Source organism: Neofelis nebulosa, chromosome 12 (assembly GCF_028018385.1).
Source record: "Neofelis nebulosa isolate mNeoNeb1 chromosome 12, mNeoNeb1.pri, whole genome shotgun sequence".
NCBI classification, from domain to species: Eukaryota; Metazoa; Chordata; class Mammalia; order Carnivora; family Felidae; genus Neofelis; species Neofelis nebulosa.
This window is the reverse complement of record NC_080793.1, coordinates 1,838,504-1,857,792: the sequence shown is the minus strand read 5'-3', so window position 1 is coordinate 1,857,792 and position 19,289 is coordinate 1,838,504. Positions and strand designations below refer to the sequence as shown.

At 64.8% G+C, this 19,289-nt stretch overlaps 1 protein-coding gene across 1 annotated transcript in view; it reads left to right on the top strand.

The window, feature by feature from the left end:
• NOTCH1 (notch receptor 1) overlaps positions 1 to 13,326 on the top strand; it is a 44,068-nt gene extending 30,742 nt beyond the window's left edge. The window contains exons 19-34 of the mRNA XM_058693563.1: positions 192 to 393; positions 1,048 to 1,201; positions 1,325 to 1,509; positions 2,032 to 2,164; positions 2,481 to 2,738; positions 2,812 to 2,924; positions 3,438 to 4,009; positions 4,216 to 4,644; positions 5,183 to 5,331; positions 6,047 to 6,263; positions 6,433 to 6,520; positions 6,620 to 6,785; positions 7,304 to 7,599; positions 8,652 to 8,799; positions 8,886 to 8,983; positions 10,117 to 13,326. Of these exons, the coding sequence (XP_058549546.1) occupies positions 192 to 393; positions 1,048 to 1,201; positions 1,325 to 1,509; positions 2,032 to 2,164; positions 2,481 to 2,738; positions 2,812 to 2,924; positions 3,438 to 4,009; positions 4,216 to 4,644; positions 5,183 to 5,331; positions 6,047 to 6,263; positions 6,433 to 6,520; positions 6,620 to 6,785; positions 7,304 to 7,599; positions 8,652 to 8,799; positions 8,886 to 8,983; positions 10,117 to 11,568 (4,660 nt within the window). The 3' untranslated portion in view covers positions 11,569 to 13,326. The remainder of the gene's footprint in view (positions 1 to 191; positions 394 to 1,047; positions 1,202 to 1,324; positions 1,510 to 2,031; positions 2,165 to 2,480; positions 2,739 to 2,811; positions 2,925 to 3,437; positions 4,010 to 4,215; positions 4,645 to 5,182; positions 5,332 to 6,046; positions 6,264 to 6,432; positions 6,521 to 6,619; positions 6,786 to 7,303; positions 7,600 to 8,651; positions 8,800 to 8,885; positions 8,984 to 10,116) is intronic.
• Positions 13,327 to 19,289: the final 5,963 nt, after the last annotated feature.

Below are 19,289 nucleotides of genomic sequence, written 5' to 3'. Positions count from 1 at the left end.
CTGCGGTCGGTCCCCGGCCCCGTGCTGGGGCCTCCCGGGGCTTCCGTTGGCCTCCCTGAGGTCATCCGGGCTGCTCGCCACCTGTTGTAGCCGTCGGGCCCCTTCCGCCGCCGTCTGAGTCCAGGGGAAGCTTCTCGGGCAGGGCCGCGCGCCCCCCTCACCCTTGTCCCCTGCTGCTTGCTCGCCTCCAGCTCCTGTTTCAACGGCGGCACCTGCGTGGACGGCATCAGCTCCTTCACCTGTCTGTGTCCGCCTGGCTTCACGGGCAGCTACTGCCAGCACGACGTCAACGAGTGTGATTCTCGGCCCTGCCTGCACGGCGGCACCTGCCAGGACAGCTACGGGACCTACAAGTGCACCTGCCCACAGGGCTACACGGGCCTCAACTGCCAGGTGAGCGACGGGCCGCAGGGGCGCCCGCGGTGCGTCGTCACGGCCACCCTGCCCGGCCCCGGCCGTCGGCCTCCCCGCGCCGCTGGTGGACCGGTGCGGCGAGACTCGGGCCGGGAGGGCAGGGGTGGCCTTGGCCGCGTGGCTCCTGGGACCCGGCCGGCCGGCCCAGCGCCCGGCCCAAGGCCACGTGCCACCTAGGGAATCGGGTGGGGAACGGGGCCGCGCTCAGCTCGGGAGCAAGGGTTTACGAAGCAAGAGTAAGAAAGAAGCAGGGGAGGAACGGAGCTGAAAGCCAGCGTCTTTCCGGAAGACACGGAAAAGTACCGAAGCCTCGTCTTTATTAAAGAGTCTCACGTGAGATGTGTTACAAGGCTTCCGACAGAGTAGCTTACTTACAGAGAGGACTCTTTCGACGACAGGCTGCTGGTGTTCGGGATTTGCTGAGGCCCCGAGCACGAGAGCCCCAGCCGCAGGCCGCTCCCGATGGGGGGGGGGGGGGGGGGGGGGGGGTGGCGGCCCAGGGGCCTCAAGTTCCCGTGTCTGTAGGATGGGCTCACAAGCCCGCGTGGGCGCGAGGTTCTGCGTGTTCCGCACGGCCTCGCGGGGTCAGTCCCGGGAGGGAGCGTAAACACAGGCGACCCCCGCTGTCCCCAGAACCTCGTGCGCTGGTGCGACTCCTCACCGTGTAAGAACGGCGGCAAGTGCTGGCAGACCAACACCCTGTACCGCTGCGAGTGCCACAGCGGCTGGACCGGCCTCTACTGCGACGTGCCCAACGTGTCCTGCGAGGTGGCCGCACGGCGCCGAGGTAACCCCGCGGCCCGGCCCGGCCCAGGGTTCCCCGGCGCGCCCCCCCCCCCCCCCCCCGGGTGTCCACCCCCTGACGCCAGGAGGTCTGAGGCCCCCTCCCTCTGCTTCCCCCGCCCCCCAGACATCAACGTCACCCACCTGTGCCGGAACGGGGGGCTCTGCATGGACGCGGGCAACACGCACCACTGTCGCTGCCAGGCCGGCTACACGGGCAGCTACTGCGAGGACCAGGTGGACGAGTGCTCACCCAGCCCCTGCCAGAATGGGGCCACCTGCACCGACTACCCTGGTGGCTACTCCTGCGAGGTGGGGACCTGTCCCGGGGGGGGCAAGGGGTGCCGGCTGTGAGTGACATTGTGTGGCAGGCCCCGGGCCGCGAGCAGGCTCCGTGGGGAGGACTAAACCCGACTTTACGCAGTCCCAGTAAGGGAGGGCGGTGATAATCAGGGAAGACTGCCTGATGGAGGCGTCCCGTGGCGGGGGGAGCCGGGAAGAAGAAGAATACCCGGGAATATGGGTGGGGTTTCCGTCTGGGTCCCCTCCCCAAGAGCTCTGTCTCCGGGCTCAGCTGACACCTGCCCCGGGGGCTCCACCTCATGGCCACAGGACGCGCTCTGGCCTGAGCTCCGGGCAGTGACTCTCAGCTTATCAGAGTCGGCTAGGCAAGGGTCTCCCTCTGGGCCGACCGGGTGTGAGGAACTCAAGCCTTCACGGATCAAGAGAGTGGCCTGTGGTGTGGCCCCGTCAGCCTGCACAGCGGGTAGAGGGCCACATCTCAGCCGCCCACCAAGCCACAGGCCCCCACCCCTCGTTTGTTTCCCTGCACAGTGCGTGGCCGGGTACCACGGGGTGAACTGCTCTGAGGAGATCAACGAGTGTCTGTCCCACCCATGCCAAAACGGGGGCACGTGCATCGACCTCATCAACACCTACAAGTGTTCCTGTCCCCGGGGCACACAGGGTAAGGAACAGCCACGCCCCAGGGCTGTGCCCCAGGGGAAAGTGGGCAGGCCGGGCCCTGGCCGGAAGCACCCTAGGCCCAGCTCAAGCTTCCGCTCTGCCTTGTGGGGGCAGAAGGCAGGTGCGGGGCTGACCGAGCGAGGAGGGGGAGGCCCAGCCAGGCTGCTCGCATGGGGCCGCGAGTCCGGGGTGCGGCCCTGTCGCCAGCGTCCTCTCTCCTGAGCGTCTGTGTGGTCCCATCCTGACCGTTTGCCGAGGAGGGAGCCGGGCCGGCGCGTGGCCCGCTCAGGCCCCCGACGGCGTCCGCGCTTCTTCAGGTGTGCACTGTGAGGTCAACGTGGACGACTGCAGTCCCCTCATCGACCCCGTCTCCCGGGGCCCCAAGTGCTTTAACAACGGCACCTGCGTGGACCAGGTCGGCGGCTACAGCTGCGCCTGCCCACCCGGCTTCGTGGGCGAGCGCTGTGAGGGAGACGTGAACGAGTGCCTGTCCAACCCCTGTGACGCCCGTGGCACCCAGAACTGCGTGCAGCGCGTCAACGACTTCTACTGCGAGTGTCGTGCGGGCCATACAGGTGGGTGCCGCGGCAAGGTGGGGCGGAGGCCGCGGGGGCCGGGCAAGCCCCTCACGCCTGCTCTCGTCCCCAGGACGCCGCTGTGAGTCGGTCATCAACGGCTGTAAGGGCAGGCCCTGCCAGAACGGGGGCACTTGCGCCGTGGCCTCCAACACTGCCCGCGGGTTCATCTGCAAGTGCCCGGCGGTAGGTGCAGCCGTGGGGGGCTCCTTGGTCCGCAGGGGGCGGGAGGGTACCCCCTCGATGCCTCCACACACCATGCTCCAGAGGGCGGGGCTTGGTTGGAGCTGGGCTTAGCCTCCCTCGTTACCGAGAGCGAGCGGTTTCAGAGTAGTGTCAGCTTTAGGGAAAGACTGTGCAGGGACTGGCCACGCCCCTTTGCACACACCCAACTTCCTGTTTCAGCATCTCGACGTCTCCCGGTAGAGGTTACGGTGGGGGAGCCAACACCGGGAGGAGCCGGAGCTGAACCTTCAGGGTCGCTCCTGGCGCGGGCGTGCTTTGGGCTCCGAGACGCGGTGTCACACCCCCGCCGGTGCGGTGCCCTGCTGGGTTCCTCAGCGCCCCGCGCATCCTCTCCCCTCCCGGGACGGGTCGTCGCGGGCCCTCTCCCAGGCGAGGGGGGCGCGGAGAGGCAGCGGCATCGCCGGGCGGGCAGGGGTCCCCCTGACACGTGCCCGCGGCTGCCTGTCCCTGCAGGGCTTCGAGGGCGCCACGTGCGAGAACGACGCGCGCGCCTGCGGGAGCCTGCGCTGCCTCAACGGCGGCACGTGCATCTCGGGCCCGCGCAGCCCCACCTGCCTGTGCCTGGGCCCCTTCACGGGCCCCGAGTGCCAGTTCCCGGCCGGCAGCCCCTGCGTGGGCGGCAACCCCTGCTACAACCAGGGCAGCTGCGAGCCGGTGCCCGAGAGCCCCTTCTACCGCTGCCTGTGCCCCGCCAAGTTCAACGGGCTCCTGTGCCACATCCTGGACTACAGCTTCGGGGGCGGCCTGGGCGTCGACATCCCCCCGCCGCAGATCGAGGAGGCGTGCGAGCTGCCCGAGTGCCGCGAGGAGGCGGGCAACAAGGTGTGCAGCCTGGGCTGCAACAACCACGCGTGCGGCTGGGACGGCGGCGACTGCTCCCTCAACTTCAACGACCCCTGGCAGAACTGCTCGCAGTCGCTGCAGTGCTGGAAGTACTTCAGCGACGGCCGCTGCGACAGCCAGTGCAACTCGGCCGGGTGCCTGTTCGACGGCTTCGACTGCCAGCGCGCGGACGGCCAGTGCAAGTGAGGCAGCGTGGGGGGGCGGGGCGCCCGGAGGGAGGGGCCTGGGGCGTGGGCGGGACTCAGGCCGGGCGGCGGGGGGCGGGGCCGGTGGGGGGCGGGGTTCAGGCGGGACGTTGCGGGGGGGGGGGGGGGGGGGGCGGGAGGCCGGGCCAGGGGCGCGTGGGCGGGGCCCGGCGGCGGCCGCCTGAGCGCCCCTGCGCCTGCAGCCCCCTGTACGACCAGTACTGCAAGGACCACTTCGGTGACGGGCACTGCGACCAGGGCTGCAACAGCGCCGAGTGCGAGTGGGACGGGCTGGACTGCGCGGAGCACGTGCCCGAGCGGCTGGCGGCCGGCGCGCTGGTGCTGGTGGTGCTGACGCCGCCCGCGCAGCTGCGCAACAACTCCCTGCACTTCCTGCGGGAGCTCAGCCGCCTGCTGCACACCAACGTGGTCTTCAAGCGCGACGCGCACGGCCAGCCCATGGTCTTCCCCTACTACGGCCGCGAGGAGGAGCTGCGCAAACACCCCATCAAGCGCGCCGTGGACGGCTGGGCCGCGCCCGGGGCCCTGCTCGACCGGGTGGAGGCCGCCCTGCTGCCGGGCGGCGGGGCCGGCCGCCGGCGCCGGGAGCTGGACCCCATGGACATCCGCGGGTGAGTGCGCGCGTGCGGGGGAGGGCGCCGCCTCCCGGCCTGCGGGTGAAGGAGACCGAGGGTCCCGCGAGTCCAGGACTGATAGGGCCCCGCGCCGGCGGCGTTCCTGCCGGAGCTGCTGACCCCCCTCCCCCCCCCCCCCCCCAGCCGGTGTTCCAGCGCTGGGGTCAGCTCCCAGAGGGGAACCAGACCCCTGAGGTCTCTGTCCTTCTGAGATGGGGGAGAGGGTGCTTGTGGCTCCCAAGGGGACAGTGGAGGGTGGCAGGGCCAGGTGGGAGAGCGCTTTGAGGGGTGTCTGGGGAGCACCTGTCGTGGGCTGGGTTTGCTGGGCTGGAGACAGAGCACACTGACCCCCCCCACACCCGCCCCCACCCCCGACGTCATTCTGTATAGACCTGGCTCCCTGCAACCCCAGACCGCCCTCCGTTTCTGGGAGCATCTCCCCGCATCGGGACCACGCCTGAGCCGGAGGGGTAAACTGGGCGGCTGCAGGGCATAAACCTGCGGTCTGAGCCCCCTGACCTGCGTGTCCCCCCAGATCCATTGTCTACCTGGAGATTGACAACCGGCAGTGTGTCCAGTCGTCCTCACAATGCTTCCAGAGCGCCACGGACGTGGCCGCCTTCCTGGGCGCCCTCGCCTCGCTGGGCAGCCTCAACATCCCCTACAAGATCGAGGCCGTGCAGAGTGAGTGGCCCACCCCAGCCGTGCTCCCTTGGGGACAGTTTGCTGGCTTCTAGGAAGAGCCTACCGGGGAGGGGTCAAGTCTCCTAGTCCCCCCTCCAAAAACGTTCTTGTTCTTTGTGCCATTTGCCGCCTATGGGTGTGTGTGCGCGCGTCATGCCATCCAGAGCTAGGGAACCACTTTTTCTGGGATTTTCTGCCTGGTGCGCCCTCCCTCCCCGTAATGACAGCTGTCGGTGTGGCTGGCCCAGGGGGATGGACAGACACATCTGCCGGAAAGTAGGAGCCCGTTCCTCCCCCCTCTCGTCCCCCTGATTTTTCTTTGTTGGGTATTATTTCAAAATCATTACAGCTTTTTAAAAGAGAGAGAGAGAGAGAGAGAAGAATTGATCGGTGTCATGTGAAGTGTTGAAGTTTGTATCTTGAAAATCCTCCTAAATCCTTTGTCTTAACAGCTCCATGCGAGTGCAGTGATTTGAAGTTGGCTAATCCTCCCTTAAAGGAGAAAAAAGTAGAAGCCGTCTCCAGATAGTCGGCTGGTGCAGGAGAGAATTTAGCGATAGTTTGCAATTCTGATTAATCGCGTAGAAAATGACCTTATTTTGGGGGGCGGGTTGGAGGAGGGTGGGTGAGGAGGCGCCCAGCTGTGGAGCCAGTCCGCTGCCCCCCGGCTGCCGGCCTGCCGCGTAGCCGCCGCCTGATGTCCCGGCGCCCGCAGGTGAGACCGTGGAGCCGCCCCCGCCCCCGCAGCTGCACTTCATGTACGTGGCCGTGGCCGCCTTCGTGCTCCTCTTCTTTGTGGGCTGCGGGGTGCTGCTGTCCCGCAAGCGTCGGCGGCAGCATGGACAGCTCTGGTTCCCGGAGGGCTTCAAGGTGTCAGAGGCCAGCAAGAAGAAGCGACGGGAGCCCCTCGGCGAGGACTCCGTGGGCCTCAAGTTAGTGGATGCCGCTGCGGCCCGTGGGGGGCGTGGGGGAGATGGGAGCCGCCCCCTGCGCGCCCATGGGCCTCACCTCGCGCGGTCCGAGGGCGTCGGGCGGCCGCCCGAGCCGTGGCCTCGGGGGGGAGCCCCGCTCAGCGTCGCTTTCCTGACCCCTTGCCCCCAGGCCCCTGAAGAACGCGTCGGATGGTGCTCTCATGGACGACAGCCAGCACGAGTGGGGTGACGAGGATCTGGAGGCCAAGAAGTTCCGGGTGAGTCGGGTGGGCTCCAGGGCCTCCCCGGGCGGCCCCAGCCCTGCCCCGGGACCCCCCCCCGCCCATGACAGGGCTCTCTGCTCACCCCTTCCTCAGTTCGAGGAGCCAGTGGTTCTCCCCGACCTGGATGACCAGGCAGATCACCGGCAGTGGACCCAGCAGCACCTGGACGCTGCCGACCTGCGTGTGTCCGCCATGGCCCCCACGCCACCCCAGGGCGAGGCCGACGCCGACAGCATGGATGTGAACGTCCGAGGGCCGGGTAGGTGCACAGCCGGCCGCCCGCACCGCCCCCCCCCCCCCCCAGAGGCTATAGGGGTCCCCCTTGTCCAGCTGCCTGCCTGGGGTCAGTATTCAGGAAGCCGAGCACGGGGGCAAGGTGTGCTCTCTCCTTGGAGCGGGACAAGACGTCCCAGGAGACGCTGTGTCCTTAGCTGGCTCTGTCCTGGGGGTGGCTGTCTGCCCGCCAAGTTAATTTCTTGTCTCGAAGCGGCCAAGCTGTGGGTTTCCCAACCACGCGACTCTTACGTCGCTTGTTCCCGGGTGGGTTATTGCTGAAGGTCCCGGGCGGGTCAGGAGGCCAAGCTGCAGGGTCCTCATTGCCTCCGGCCAGTTGGCGGCCGAACCTGGCTCTGCCCCTTGGGGAGTTCAGGTTGATTGTGGTGGCTCCGGGCGGCATGGCCGTGGGTGCCCAGCCCCGCGGGACCGGCAGCACCGGCCCTGGGGCCGCCGCCGGGGGCCAGCCTTCCTGACGGAGCGCTTGTCCCTGCCTTCACACAGACGGCTTCACGCCCCTCATGATCGCCTCCTGCAGCGGAGGGGGCCTGGAGACGGGCAACAGCGAGGAGGAGGAGGACGCACCCGCCGTCATCTCCGACTTCATCTATCAGGGCGCCAGTCTGCACAACCAGACGGACCGCACTGGCGAGACCGCCCTGCACCTGGCTGCCCGCTACTCGCGCTCCGACGCGGCCAAGCGCCTGCTGGAAGCCAGCGCCGACGCCAACATCCAGGACAACATGGGACGCACCCCGCTGCACGCAGCCGTGTCTGCCGACGCGCAGGGCGTCTTCCAGGTGGGCAGCTGCGGCCACGCGAGCCCCTCTGCCTCCCGGTCAGGGCTGTCGACCGGGCTCACGGAGCCCCAGAGCCCCGATACCAAGTGTAACCTCGGCGGGGCTCGTGCTGAACGGGCGCTCTGAGTGGCGCATTCGCGGGGGAGGCGGGCCACCAGGAGGTGGCAGAGCTTCCTCACCCCCACCCGAGACAGCCTCCTGGTCCCGCTGTGGCGGCCCATCACGGCCTCCCGCCTCCCGATCAGCCTTGGCTGGAGGTGTAGCTGGCGGCCGCGGCGGTGAAAAGAAGGGTTTAGGGGCTGCGGCTTGCTGCTGGGAGCCCGGGGCAAGGGTGGGTCCGGGGAATTGGACGTCTGGGTTTTTGGGGGAACATCCCCACACAGGCTCCTTTTGCAAGCCTCCAACTGGTTCCCCTGCCGTACGTCCACAGGCTCTGAGCGGCCGTGCCCTCAACAGACAGGCAAGGTGGGGCATAAGCGGGGTGGGGGGGGGGTCATCACAGAGCTGTAATTTAGTGAGTTTTTAGCACGTTATCATGTAGGCAGTGAGGAGGCTAGTGAGAGAGGAGAGGAGCATTGAAGCGAGCCCCCTGGAGCAGGCTCTGTTAGCTCCCACGGCCTTGGTGGCAGAGAGACCCGTAAATTCCCATGGGCATCTTGTGGGCGTGAGGCCAGCCCTTTTCACCCACCGGTGGGCAGGGACTGTCCTTCTCGCCTGTGGCCCCGGGCACGGCGGCACGTGAGGGAGGGCCTGCCCCTCTTCTGTGTGTCTGCAGGGACACGGCGGGTCTCAGCGGTCTGAGTCCGTGACTCAGACGTGGTTCTGCCCGCTGTGGCTGGGCGGGGACTTCACCCCTGTGGGTCCTGGGTGGTGGTGGCAGGATTAGATGAGCACATCGGCCCCTGGATCCTCCAGCGGTGGCTGGCGGAGCTCCGCCCTTCCTGCCCCCCCCCCCCCCCCCCCCCACCGCCCGGGCTGGTCCAAGAGGGGGCTTTGTCGCCGGCGGCCCTCGACTCCCGTTTGCCAAGCCTGCCCCCTCCTCTGTTGCGTAGATCCTGATCCGGAACCGAGCCACGGACCTGGACGCGCGCATGCACGATGGCACGACGCCGCTGATCCTGGCCGCCCGCCTGGCGGTGGAGGGCATGCTGGAAGATCTCGTCAACTCGCATGCCGACGTCAACGCCGTGGACGACCTGGGTGAGCCGGGCCGCGCGGTCCAGCCCGCGGTGGGTGGGCCCCGTGCCGCCTGCCCTGCCCCAACCTCCTCTCTGCCCCGCACACAGGCAAGTCCGCGCTGCACTGGGCCGCCGCCGTGAACAACGTGGAGGCGGCTGTCGTGCTCCTGAAGAACGGGGCCAACAAGGACATGCAAAACAACAAGGTGGGCTCGCGGGCCGGCAGCACGGGGCCCGGGCGAGGCTGGCGAGTCCCTTCACCCGGCGCCACCCCTTTCCGGCCACGGGACCACCGAGCCGTGGGCAGAAACTCCAGACGTGGGCCGTCCCGGTGAGGGCCCCCGAGCTCGTGCGTGGGTGGCACCAGCTCTTTTCCCTCGTTGACCACGTTCGCCGACACCTCCCGGGCGAGCGCGTGCGTCTCGGCTCAGTAAAGGGTGCGACCGCAGCTGTCCCGTGTCCCCACGACCTGCGCCGCACTTTCTGTCCCCGGCCGTCACCGGGCGGGTGGTGCACGTAGAGCCCTGTCGCGGGTGGTGCGGGGGCGTGGCACATGGCGAGGCCCCCGGTTAAGCGTGAGCGGCCACTTGCCTGCACACGGAACTCGCCTGTCACTGCTGTGGTCTGTCCCCGAAGCGAGGGAAACGCTTTGCTCCCCAGCTCCTTGGCGGCTGAGCCCTGTCCGCATCTCCCTGACCCGACCTGGGTCTCCCTCCTTCCCTCCTGGGGGACACAGCAGCCGTTGGGACCCGGGCACCCCTGAGTCCCCCGCGGGCCAGGCTTTGTCGCCGCCTCCCACTGGGGACACTGAGCCTCAGAGATGCAGCGGCCGCCGGAAGGGCATCGGGCCGTGGCCAAAGCCTTGTGTGAGCCAGAGAGGCCCCGTCAGGCCACGCAACAGCCTCGCCGGGGACGTGTGGCACGCCCACCGTACAGATGAGAACACCGAGACTCGGAAGGAGCCGAGACGTCAGGGTCGCTTGGGGACTGTGTGGATGGGGAACCCGGGGTGCCCAAGGACGCCCCTCAGGGATCCCCAGGTCCCTGAAATTGCTGCGCTGTTTGTGGCTACGGCGTTCTGGAGGAGAGAGAGGCCACAGGTGTAGATTTCCAGTGGTGTCTATGCCCCTCCCAAAGGTAAAGTCCTGGCGGTTCAGAATCTAGAACCCGACGGGCTGCCTGGGAGCAGGTCTCAGAAGACGTATTTAGGGCTATTTCCTCTTTAAGACATCACGAGGCCACGTCACGGTGCGGTTAAGGGATAGGGTCGACGTGAGCCTCCCGTCTCCCGCGGTGGGTCCTCTGGTGACCCCCCCACCTCCCCTTTGCCCGTTCCCAGGAGGAGACGCCCCTGTTCCTGGCCGCTCGGGAGGGCAGCTACGAGACCGCCAAGGTGCTGCTGGACCACTTCGCCAACCGGGACATCACGGACCACATGGACCGCCTGCCCCGTGACATCGCCCAGGAGCGCATGCATCACGACATCGTGCGGCTGTTGGACGAGTACAGCCTGGCGCGCAGCCCCCAGCTGCACGGCACGGCCCTGGGTGGTGCGCCCACGCTGTCCCCGCCGCTCTGCTCCCCCGGCAGCTACCTGGGCAACCTCAAGCCCGCCGTGCAGGGCAAGAAGGCCCGCAAGCCCAGCACCAAGGGCCTGGCCTGCGGCGGCGGCAAGGAGGCCAAAGACCTCAAGGCACGCAGGAAGAAGCCCCAGGACGGCAAGGGCTGCCTGCTGGACAGCTCGAGCGTGCTGTCGCCCGTGGACTCCCTCGAGTCGCCGCACGGCTACCTGTCGGACGTGGCCTCGCCGCCGCTCCTGCCTTCTCCGTTCCAGCAGTCCCCGGCCGTGCCCCTCAACCACCTGCCCGGCATGCCTGACGCCCACCTGGGCGTCGGCCACCTGAGCGTGGCCGCCAAGCCCGAGATGGCAGGGCTGGGCGGGGGCGGCCGGCTGGCCTTCGAGGCGGGACCCCCGAGGCTCTCCCACCTGCCCGCGGCCTCCAGCACCAGCACGGTCCTGGGCACTGGCGGCGGCATGAATTTCACCGTGGGTGGGGCCGCGGGCTCGAACGGCCAGTGCGAGTGGCTGTCCCGGCTGCAGAACGGCCTGGTGCCCAACCAGTACAACCCGCTGCGAGGGAACGTGGCGTCGGGCACCCTGGGCACGCAGGCCCCGGCCCTCCAGCACAGCATGATGGGCCCGCTGCACGCCGGCCTGTCCACGGCCGCCCTGTCCCAGATGATGAGCTACCAGGCCCTGCCCGGCACGCGCCTGGCCGGCCAGCCTCACCTGGTGCAGACCCAGCAGCTGCAGCAGGTCCAGCCGCCGCAGCAGAACTTACAGATGCAGCCGCCCAACCTGCAGCCCCAGCCGCCCCAGCCACACCTCGGCGTGGCCTCGGCCGCCAGTGGCCACGTGGGCCGGAGCTTCCTGGGCGGGGAGCCGAGCCAGGCAGACGTGCAGCCGCTGGGCCCCGGCGGCCTGGCCGTGCACACCATCCTGCCGCAGGACAGCCAGGCCCTGCCCGCCACGCTGGCCCCGCCCATGACCACCGCGCAGTTCCTGACCCCGCCCTCGCAGCACAGCTACTCCTCCTCGCCCGCGGACAACACCCCCAGCCACCAGCTGCAGGTGCCTGAGCACCCCTTCCTCACCCCGTCCCCCGAGTCCCCCGACCAGTGGTCCAGCTCGTCCCCGCATTCCCACATCTCTGACTGGTCCGAGGGCATCTCCAGCCCGCCCACCAGCACGCAGTCCCACATCGCCCACATTCCAGAGGCGCTCAAGTAAACAGCCGGCGCCCCAGCGGGACCCTGTGCTTCCTTTCCCAAGCCCCGCTGGGGCGCCTGTGCGCGCTCGGCAGACACCGGGACTGACCAAAGGGGCTTTTTCTTAAGAATCGTGTTTTTATACGAAATAAAAGGATGAGGATTTTAATTTTTTTTTTTTTTAGTATTTATTTATGTACTTTTATTCTACGAGGAAACACTGCCTTTTTATTTATACGTAATGTTTTCTATGTCTCCAGGTAACAAGTTTTGTCTGTTCCGAGAAAATAAACTAGGTCTCAGTCATGAATTTCCTACTTGTGACATTGTTACGTATTTGTAAAATACAAACAAAGATTCAGGACTTATAAATGCCACTTATTTATTGACTTTTTGTTTTCTTCTTCAAAACCCAAAAAGAAAGGATGCTGGACAAGGGAGGTTTGAACCAGCATTGTCCAGAAGGGGGTGTGGGCCTGCCGCCGGGGCCCCGGATGCCCCCGGCCCGGCGCCCAGCCCCCTCCCACCTGCCCAGGTCCCCTGCCTTGTGTGAGAAGCTGCATCTCCAGGCAAACAACAGGCAAAACCCCACACCTTTGGCGTGTGGATTAAGTTGCATTTAGAATAGGAATGTTGTAAAATGTAAATTGTGGTTTCTATGTTTCGGTGGGTTTTTTTTGTAATGATCGCTTTGAAAACATGCTTTTAAAGATGTGTCCTTGGGGGGCACCAAGAGCACATTTCATGGTACCGATCGTGAATCTTTGTTTCGGGTTCAGTATTACATAGCTGTTCATTGGTCTTGTGAGTTCCTGTTCCTTCTAGAAGCTCTTCTGCCCCTGGCCTTGATACTTAAGCTTTGTGTAAGCTGTGGGGTACCCGTCTTGGATGCCACGTGGAGGAATCCCACCCTTTTCTGGGGAGAGACACTGCCCGGGCCACCCCAGCAGCTCAGCGTGGACACTCTCTTCCAGGACAAGTGGAAACAGACTAGCAGCACCTGGGGCCCAGACCCAGCTCGCGGGGTCAGACCCCTCACGGCCCCAGATTGACGAGACCCCAGAACAGTCTCTCAAGACTTTGGAGAAACGTGGCTGTGTCCGGCCTCAGTTCCCAGAGACAGATCATCCCACAGCCTGGTGTGTGCGGCTGAGGCGGTGCCCTCGGCAAGGGGGGGGGGGGGGGGCGCGATCCTGCCTGAGGGCCACCCCCACCCCCGGTCTGGGGGTGGGGGGGGGAGCACGTGCCCAGGGAAGGAGCAGACACTTGCGATATCAAGTATAAGCCTGTGGCAAACTAAATGTCTGTAAATACATTTTTAAAGGTGGATTTTGTTTAAAAAATCTGAATGAACAAGTCTGTCCAGGGTGTCCGGGGTCGTGCTGACAGGGACGTCAGAGCGTGGCTGGGCTCACGACCCGGGCCTTGCCACCTGACCCGCGGCTGCCAGGCCCGTAGCTCATGAGAGCAAACCTGGGGAGGGCACCCCGCTGCCCGCCTTGCCCGGCGGGCGTCGGCCTCCTCCAGGCAGCCCCTCCGGCCTCCCCGGGGGCAGTGTTGTGCGTCCCTAGTGGGCATGACCAGACTCGCCCTAGGATGTTGATTCTTGCGGGGTTTGGGAAAAAATAGAGTGTAGTTTACAGCAAAAGGAAACTTTTTTAAAAAGTGATCTACGTGCAAAACTGTAGGTGATGAAAAGGATGTATTTTTTTCTTTCATCTTTTTTTGTTAACCGATTTGCAATAAAAGGAATGCCGACGGTCATCCGGATTTTGCCAAACCTGGTTGTGGCATCGGCTCGCTTTCTTGGGGATGGGGGGCAGAGGGCGGGGCTGGCCTACTCGGAGGGAGGCAGCAATTCTGCCCCCTCGGACGGCCAGGGACGAAGACCGCCCAGCCCTGGCCCTTGGGGTGCTGGGACTACGCCGTCTTCAGAAGTTCAGCAGCTGTCTCCGCACCTGTCTGGTCCAGGCCCCGTGCAGGGAGCCGGGGACACGAGTGAGCAAGGGCACGCGCAGCCCATCTCAGGTGACTCCCAAATCTGGGGTGATGCGGCTGCTGGGGCACCAGGCTGGAGGCGGTCCCTTCTGCCTCAGTTAGGGGGCAGGGCACCACTTCGACCCAGGAAGCCCACTACACACAGCAGGTGCGCAGGCAGGGGCCCAGGGCCCAGCAGGAGGGCAAAGGGAGCCACCGCCGAAGTGCCTGAGCAGGGACACCACGGCGGTGACACAGGGAGTGGGGAAGCTTCCATGAAGCCGAGGGAGCCCTGCTGAACAGGGATGTCAGACTGGCCCCGGCCGGGCCCCCACACACGGGGCCCCTCCCCTGCCCTCCCACCTATGCTGCTATCTCCACCGGCCCCACCCCAGCCGGTGGACTGGAGCCAGATTAACAAAGGGAACGTCTGCTGGGCTCCTCCTGCCTCAAAGTGTCACCCGCCCCCGCGGGCCTGGCCTACCGCAGTACAAGCGTCACCCCCAGATTTCCTCGCCGACTCCGGATGCTTCATTCCAGCCCCCCACCCAGATGGGACGAGAGGTCCCGGGGAAAGGACTACGGGAAGCGACCCAACTTCTGTGTGCCAAGGAAGCAGACCCAGCCTGAAATGTGCCCAAAGAACTCCCAGCACCCGGAGATGCCACTCCTAGGTGTACACGCGAAAGAAATTAAAGTTGGCCAAACAAGTCCAGACATGAACGTGTTCCCAGCAGCACTGCTCACAGCTGCCGAGAGGTGGGAGCAGCCCAAACGCCGGTCAGCTGATGCACGGATGAACAAAATATAGATGGCACTGTGACGGTTCATGTCACGTGTCACCTTGGCTGGGCCATTTGGCCCAACGCGAGAGGGTTTCTGGACGAGATTAACATTCGAATCAGTGGATGGAATAAAGCAGAGCCGTCCCTAGTGTGGGTGGGCCTCGTCCTATCAGTTGACAGCCGAATGGAACAAAAAGTTTCAGTGAGAGGGAAGGCCTCCAGCTTCACACTTGACGGGGAACATGGGTCCTTTCTTGCCTTTGCACTTGGACTGAGACATCCCTTCTCCTTGGGTCTCAGGCCTGCTGACTCTCAGACTAGAGGGTAACCGGCTCCTCTCCTGGTTCTCAGGCCTTCAGACTCAGGCTGGAACTCGAGCATAGACCCTCCCGGGCTCCAGCTTGCTGACCACAGATCTGGGGATAATCTTGTGAGCCAGCTCCCCACCACAAACCTCTTTATACATATATGCACCCCATTGGTTCCGTTTCTCTCGAGGACCCAGACTAATTCCATCCAGTGGGATACGATGTAGCCCTAAAACCCCGTGAAGCCCTGAGACGCCCCACAGCGTGGCCAAACCTCAAAAACATGACACTGAGTAAAGCAAGCCTGACACGCAGGCCACACGGTGTGGGCCTCCATCTGTGGGCAGTGGTCAGAGCAGGTGAGCCCTGAGACGGTGGGAGGGCACAGCGTGGCCCCAGGGCCGGGGCGGGAGGGCAGGGACCGTCACTGGGGCAGGAGAGGTGCGAGCAGACAGGGGTGCTGGGCGCACAGCTAAATGTCACTGAGCTGTTCGCTCCAACAACATTTCCTTTTCCGTTGTACCTCAGTTACTTGTTTAGCGGAAAGGAAGGCCTAGCCGCCTTTGAACTTCCAAGAAGTTTCTTCAGGTTGTGGGACCCACTGGCGTGGCAGGATGGGCCTCGGGGGGGGGGGGTCCCGCTGGTCTCTGGGGGATCTCTCTGCTCCTCAAAGACCCTGGAGCTCCTGGCAGCGTGAAGGAGGCCCGCAGAGGAGCACAGTGGTGCCCCCTCGAGCCTCACCCTGCTGGAGCTCACGCTGGGTGTGGGGCAGCAGACAAGGTCCTGGGGGAGGCTCGTCCCCCACCACAGGCTGCTCCATCATGTCCCCCGCCCGCCCTGCATCCCCCTCCTCAGGGACTCGTCCCCACCCCCCTGACTCCAAAGCGCTGGCTGAGATTCCCACCCATTTTCTCCCTGGGGCTCAAACCTGCTCCCGCTCTCCTGGCTCCAGAGCCCCCACCGCCAACGGGCCCTCCCTCCACCCCGTGGTCCTCATTCCTGGCCGTACAACCTGAGCCGGCCTGATCCGCCAGTCCCTACCGTCAGAAGGACGCCCACCTGGACACCACAGGCCCCCCCCAGGGGGGGCACAGGCCCTGACTTAGATCTGTTATGGCTCAGTAGCGTGTCCCCACCCCCCACAATTTCTATGTTGAAACCACAGCTCCCGGGACCTCGGGATGTGGCTGTATTTAGAGACATGGTCCTCACAGAGGTAATTAAGGTAAAACGGGCTTGTTAGAGCGCACTCTAACCCGATCTGACGGGTGACCTTATGAGATCAGGACACAGACACGCACATGGGGACCAGCAGGTGAGGACACAGGAGGAGAAGGCCGGCTGCGAGCCCAGGAGGGAGAACCTCAAGAGGACCAGCCCGGCCCGCACCTGGATCTCAGGCATCCAGCCTCTAGAACTATGGGGGAGTTCATTTCCGCGAAGCCACTCAGTCTGCGGGGCTCCGCTACGGCAGCCCTAGCAGGCAATACAGGGTCCCAGGTCATACCTCTCAGGGCCCGAATGTGTGTCCCGGGGGCCACAAACGCCAGCAGTAGCCATCAGCCAGCGGGGGCGTCTGCCCTGGGTCCCTGTGCCTCCTCAGGGTGTCAGTCCCCAGGGATCCGAGGCTTGCACTTTTCAGCATCCCAAACACATGAACCCGCCACGGGGGCTGCCCTACCTGCCCTCCTGACGCTTCCTCAAGGGTGGTTCTCCTTCACGACTGCCTGTTTGAGAGCGGGGGCGGGGAGCACTTTTCCAGGGTCTCAAGGATGATTCAGAGTTGCACCTTCCACATGCAATTCAAATATTTTCGCAGCCACATTAAAGCGAAAATAAACAAATGAAGTTTACTAATACATCATAATAATCCAATACGTCCAACCAACCGTCATCTCAACATGTGATTGACGTGCAGTCAATGAGATATTTTACATTATTTTCCTCTCTCTCTCTCTCTCTCCCTCTCTCGAACTAGGTCTTTGAAATCCAGTGTGTGTTTCGGGCTATCAGTGCTCCTCAGTGTGGACCGGCCACGTGTTCAGCTGCTGCACCCTGCCACACTGGAAGGCACAGATTTAGACCATGCGGGCACCCGTGGGCGCCGGGGAAACCCGAGGCACATCACTGGCGTGGGGTCTTGCTTCACACCGTTCCGGGGTGAGCCCCAAATGTGGCTCCGCGCCCCTCTGGCCAGAGCAAAGAGAGGACCGCAGCGGCGCCCACAGATGAGACTGGGAGGGTAGGGCGACACCCAGCCACTCACTGGGCCACTGAGCCACGCTTCCGGAGCACGGCGGCCGCCAGAGACTGGGCTCAGTGGGGGAGCCGATCTTCCGGCTGGTGCCGCCCTGGTCTCACTGCGGCCCAGTCTTCCGTGGGCCGGTCCCATCCAGAATCCACACCCAGGAGCCCTGTGGGAGGGGACAGCGCCGTGGACCCAGACAGGCGCTGGAGAGCTTCCTGCGGCCGCTCTTGGAGGGGAGTGTCCCGCAGCCGGGGGCCCTGGCACGATGACAAAGTGCTTCAAGCGGGAGCCTGAGCAATGCCGTCCGCCTGGGTGCCCGGGCAAACGGAGACCAGAAGCGCTGCGTCCCCAAGCACTCGGTGGGGGTCGATGCGTTTGGGGAGCCCTGGGTCAGGGCTCGTTTGGACTCTGGATGCTCGTGTGTACCGTGGGCCTCGATGAGGGCAAACGTGCGCGGTGGCTCCCAGACGGACACACCCTGAGGGCCGAGGGCACAGCGCCCGTCGAGCTCAGGCTGGAAATGCTGCTCCCCCAGCACCTCACACACCTGGCTGTGCCCCCCGCCCCGGTTTGTGTCATCTTGTTTTCACCTTCCTTGCAGGTGCTGTTTACCCGAGGCGGGTGACTTGGCTCCTCTGACCCTCAGGGTCCCCAGGGGAAAAGTGGGAGCTGCTCAGAGCCGACCCCAGAGGCCGCAGGTAGTCAGGACACAGGGACGGCATGGCCGCTGTGGTGACAAACTCTGAAGCTGGTCTCCCCCAAACCGGGCAGCAGCCCTGCCCAGAGGTCTGCAGGGCAAATGCGACAGGGGCTGAGCGTGAAGCGTCTCGGGTTGGATTTGCCACGTCCACACGGTACTGGACTCGGGCTCGTTCCTGCACCAGAGCCTGTGACGCACCAGCAGAAGCTCCATGGGTCTCCGACACTGAGGGCCGTGACCCTCCTGGTCTCGCGTTTCTCCCTTTTAAAAACTGAGCCCTGGGGCGCCTGGGTGGCTCGGTCGGTTAAGCGTCCGACTTCGGCTCAGGTCACGATCTCGCGGTCTGTGAGTTCAAGCCCCGCGTTGGGCTCTGTGGTGACGGCTCGGAGCCTGAAGCCTGCTTCCGGATTCGGTGTCTCCCCCTCTCTCTGCCCCTCCCCCGTTCATGCTCTGTCTCTCTCTGTCTCAAAAATAAATAAACGTTAAAAAAAAAAAAGATAATTAAAAAAAAAAAAACTGAGCCCTAGGAAAGCGTGTAACCTTAAGTTACTTATTCTCTACCTTATTTCCTTGTCTGGACAACGGAAAGTGGGCGGTGCAAACCTGGCCGAGGCCCTCACCAGGTACCAGCGCCCCTCGTGGGGACAGGACGGTGTGGAATACGGGCGTTCTTGACGGAAAACAACGCTTTCTGGCCCCCCGTAGCTGCGGATTAGATCACTGAGCGCAAAGCTCGAAAAATACACGTTGTCTGTTGTCCCATTAAATTCGACTCGCGGAGGATTTACGGAACACCTGCTGAGCTCGGGAGACCAACCCCAGTCCCGGGGGGGTGGGGGGGGCAGGGGGAGTCAGAGATGAAGAAGCCCCTGGAGAGGGCCGCAGTCTAGGGGCGATGTGCGGAGCCAAAACCTTTCATCCTGCTGCACCCAGGCCGGATGCTACAGGAGCCCGGCGTGTCCCAGATGCCAGCACCCGGAAACCCTAGGACTGGAAGGCGGCTCTCTGCCTCCCCCTGCTGGCAGCATCCTGCCAGTGCCCGCCGTGGCAAGCAGGTGGCCCCCATGGGGATTTCCACCAGTGATGTCTGCAATGCACATGCCGCCCGGTCATCCCGCCACTGCGCTATCCCATTTTACCGATGAGAAAGCCGAGGTCCAAAGAGGCAGGTGATTTCCCCAGGTGTCACCTCTCCGAGCCAGGGCCACGTGATTCTCCTGGTGCACGTTCTCCTAACCATTTGTGGCCTGGGAGGGCCCACAGAGCCCACGTCGCTCGGCCGCATCACTTCTCGGGCAGGAACGCGGCTGCTCAGGACCGGCCGCAGCCAGCCTGCACTCGGCAGTGGGCATCTCGGGCCTCTTCCACGCTCCACCCTTCTGTCTTCCCCCAGGCCTCCAAGTCCATCCCCGTAATCGCCACCAATGCTCAGGACTCTCGCCTTCCTGTCTGATTTGATCCTTCGTCTGACGTGAGGAGAGCTGGTGCTGTGCAGGGCGGCAGGGAGGGGCAGCGAGAGAACCGGGTCCTGCCCTTGGGACTCACCCGACGTTCAGCTCTCCCCACCAGTCCGGCCCGGCAGCCTCTCTGCTCCCCCAGGGGCCCAAGGCTGTCTCCTGGGCTCCTGACTCTCGTTGGCACCTTGCCAGAGCCAGGGCAGGGGAAGCTGAGTGGACGACGGCATTCTTGCTGGGAAGTCCCTGAGAGCTTCCGTGCTTCCGGAGA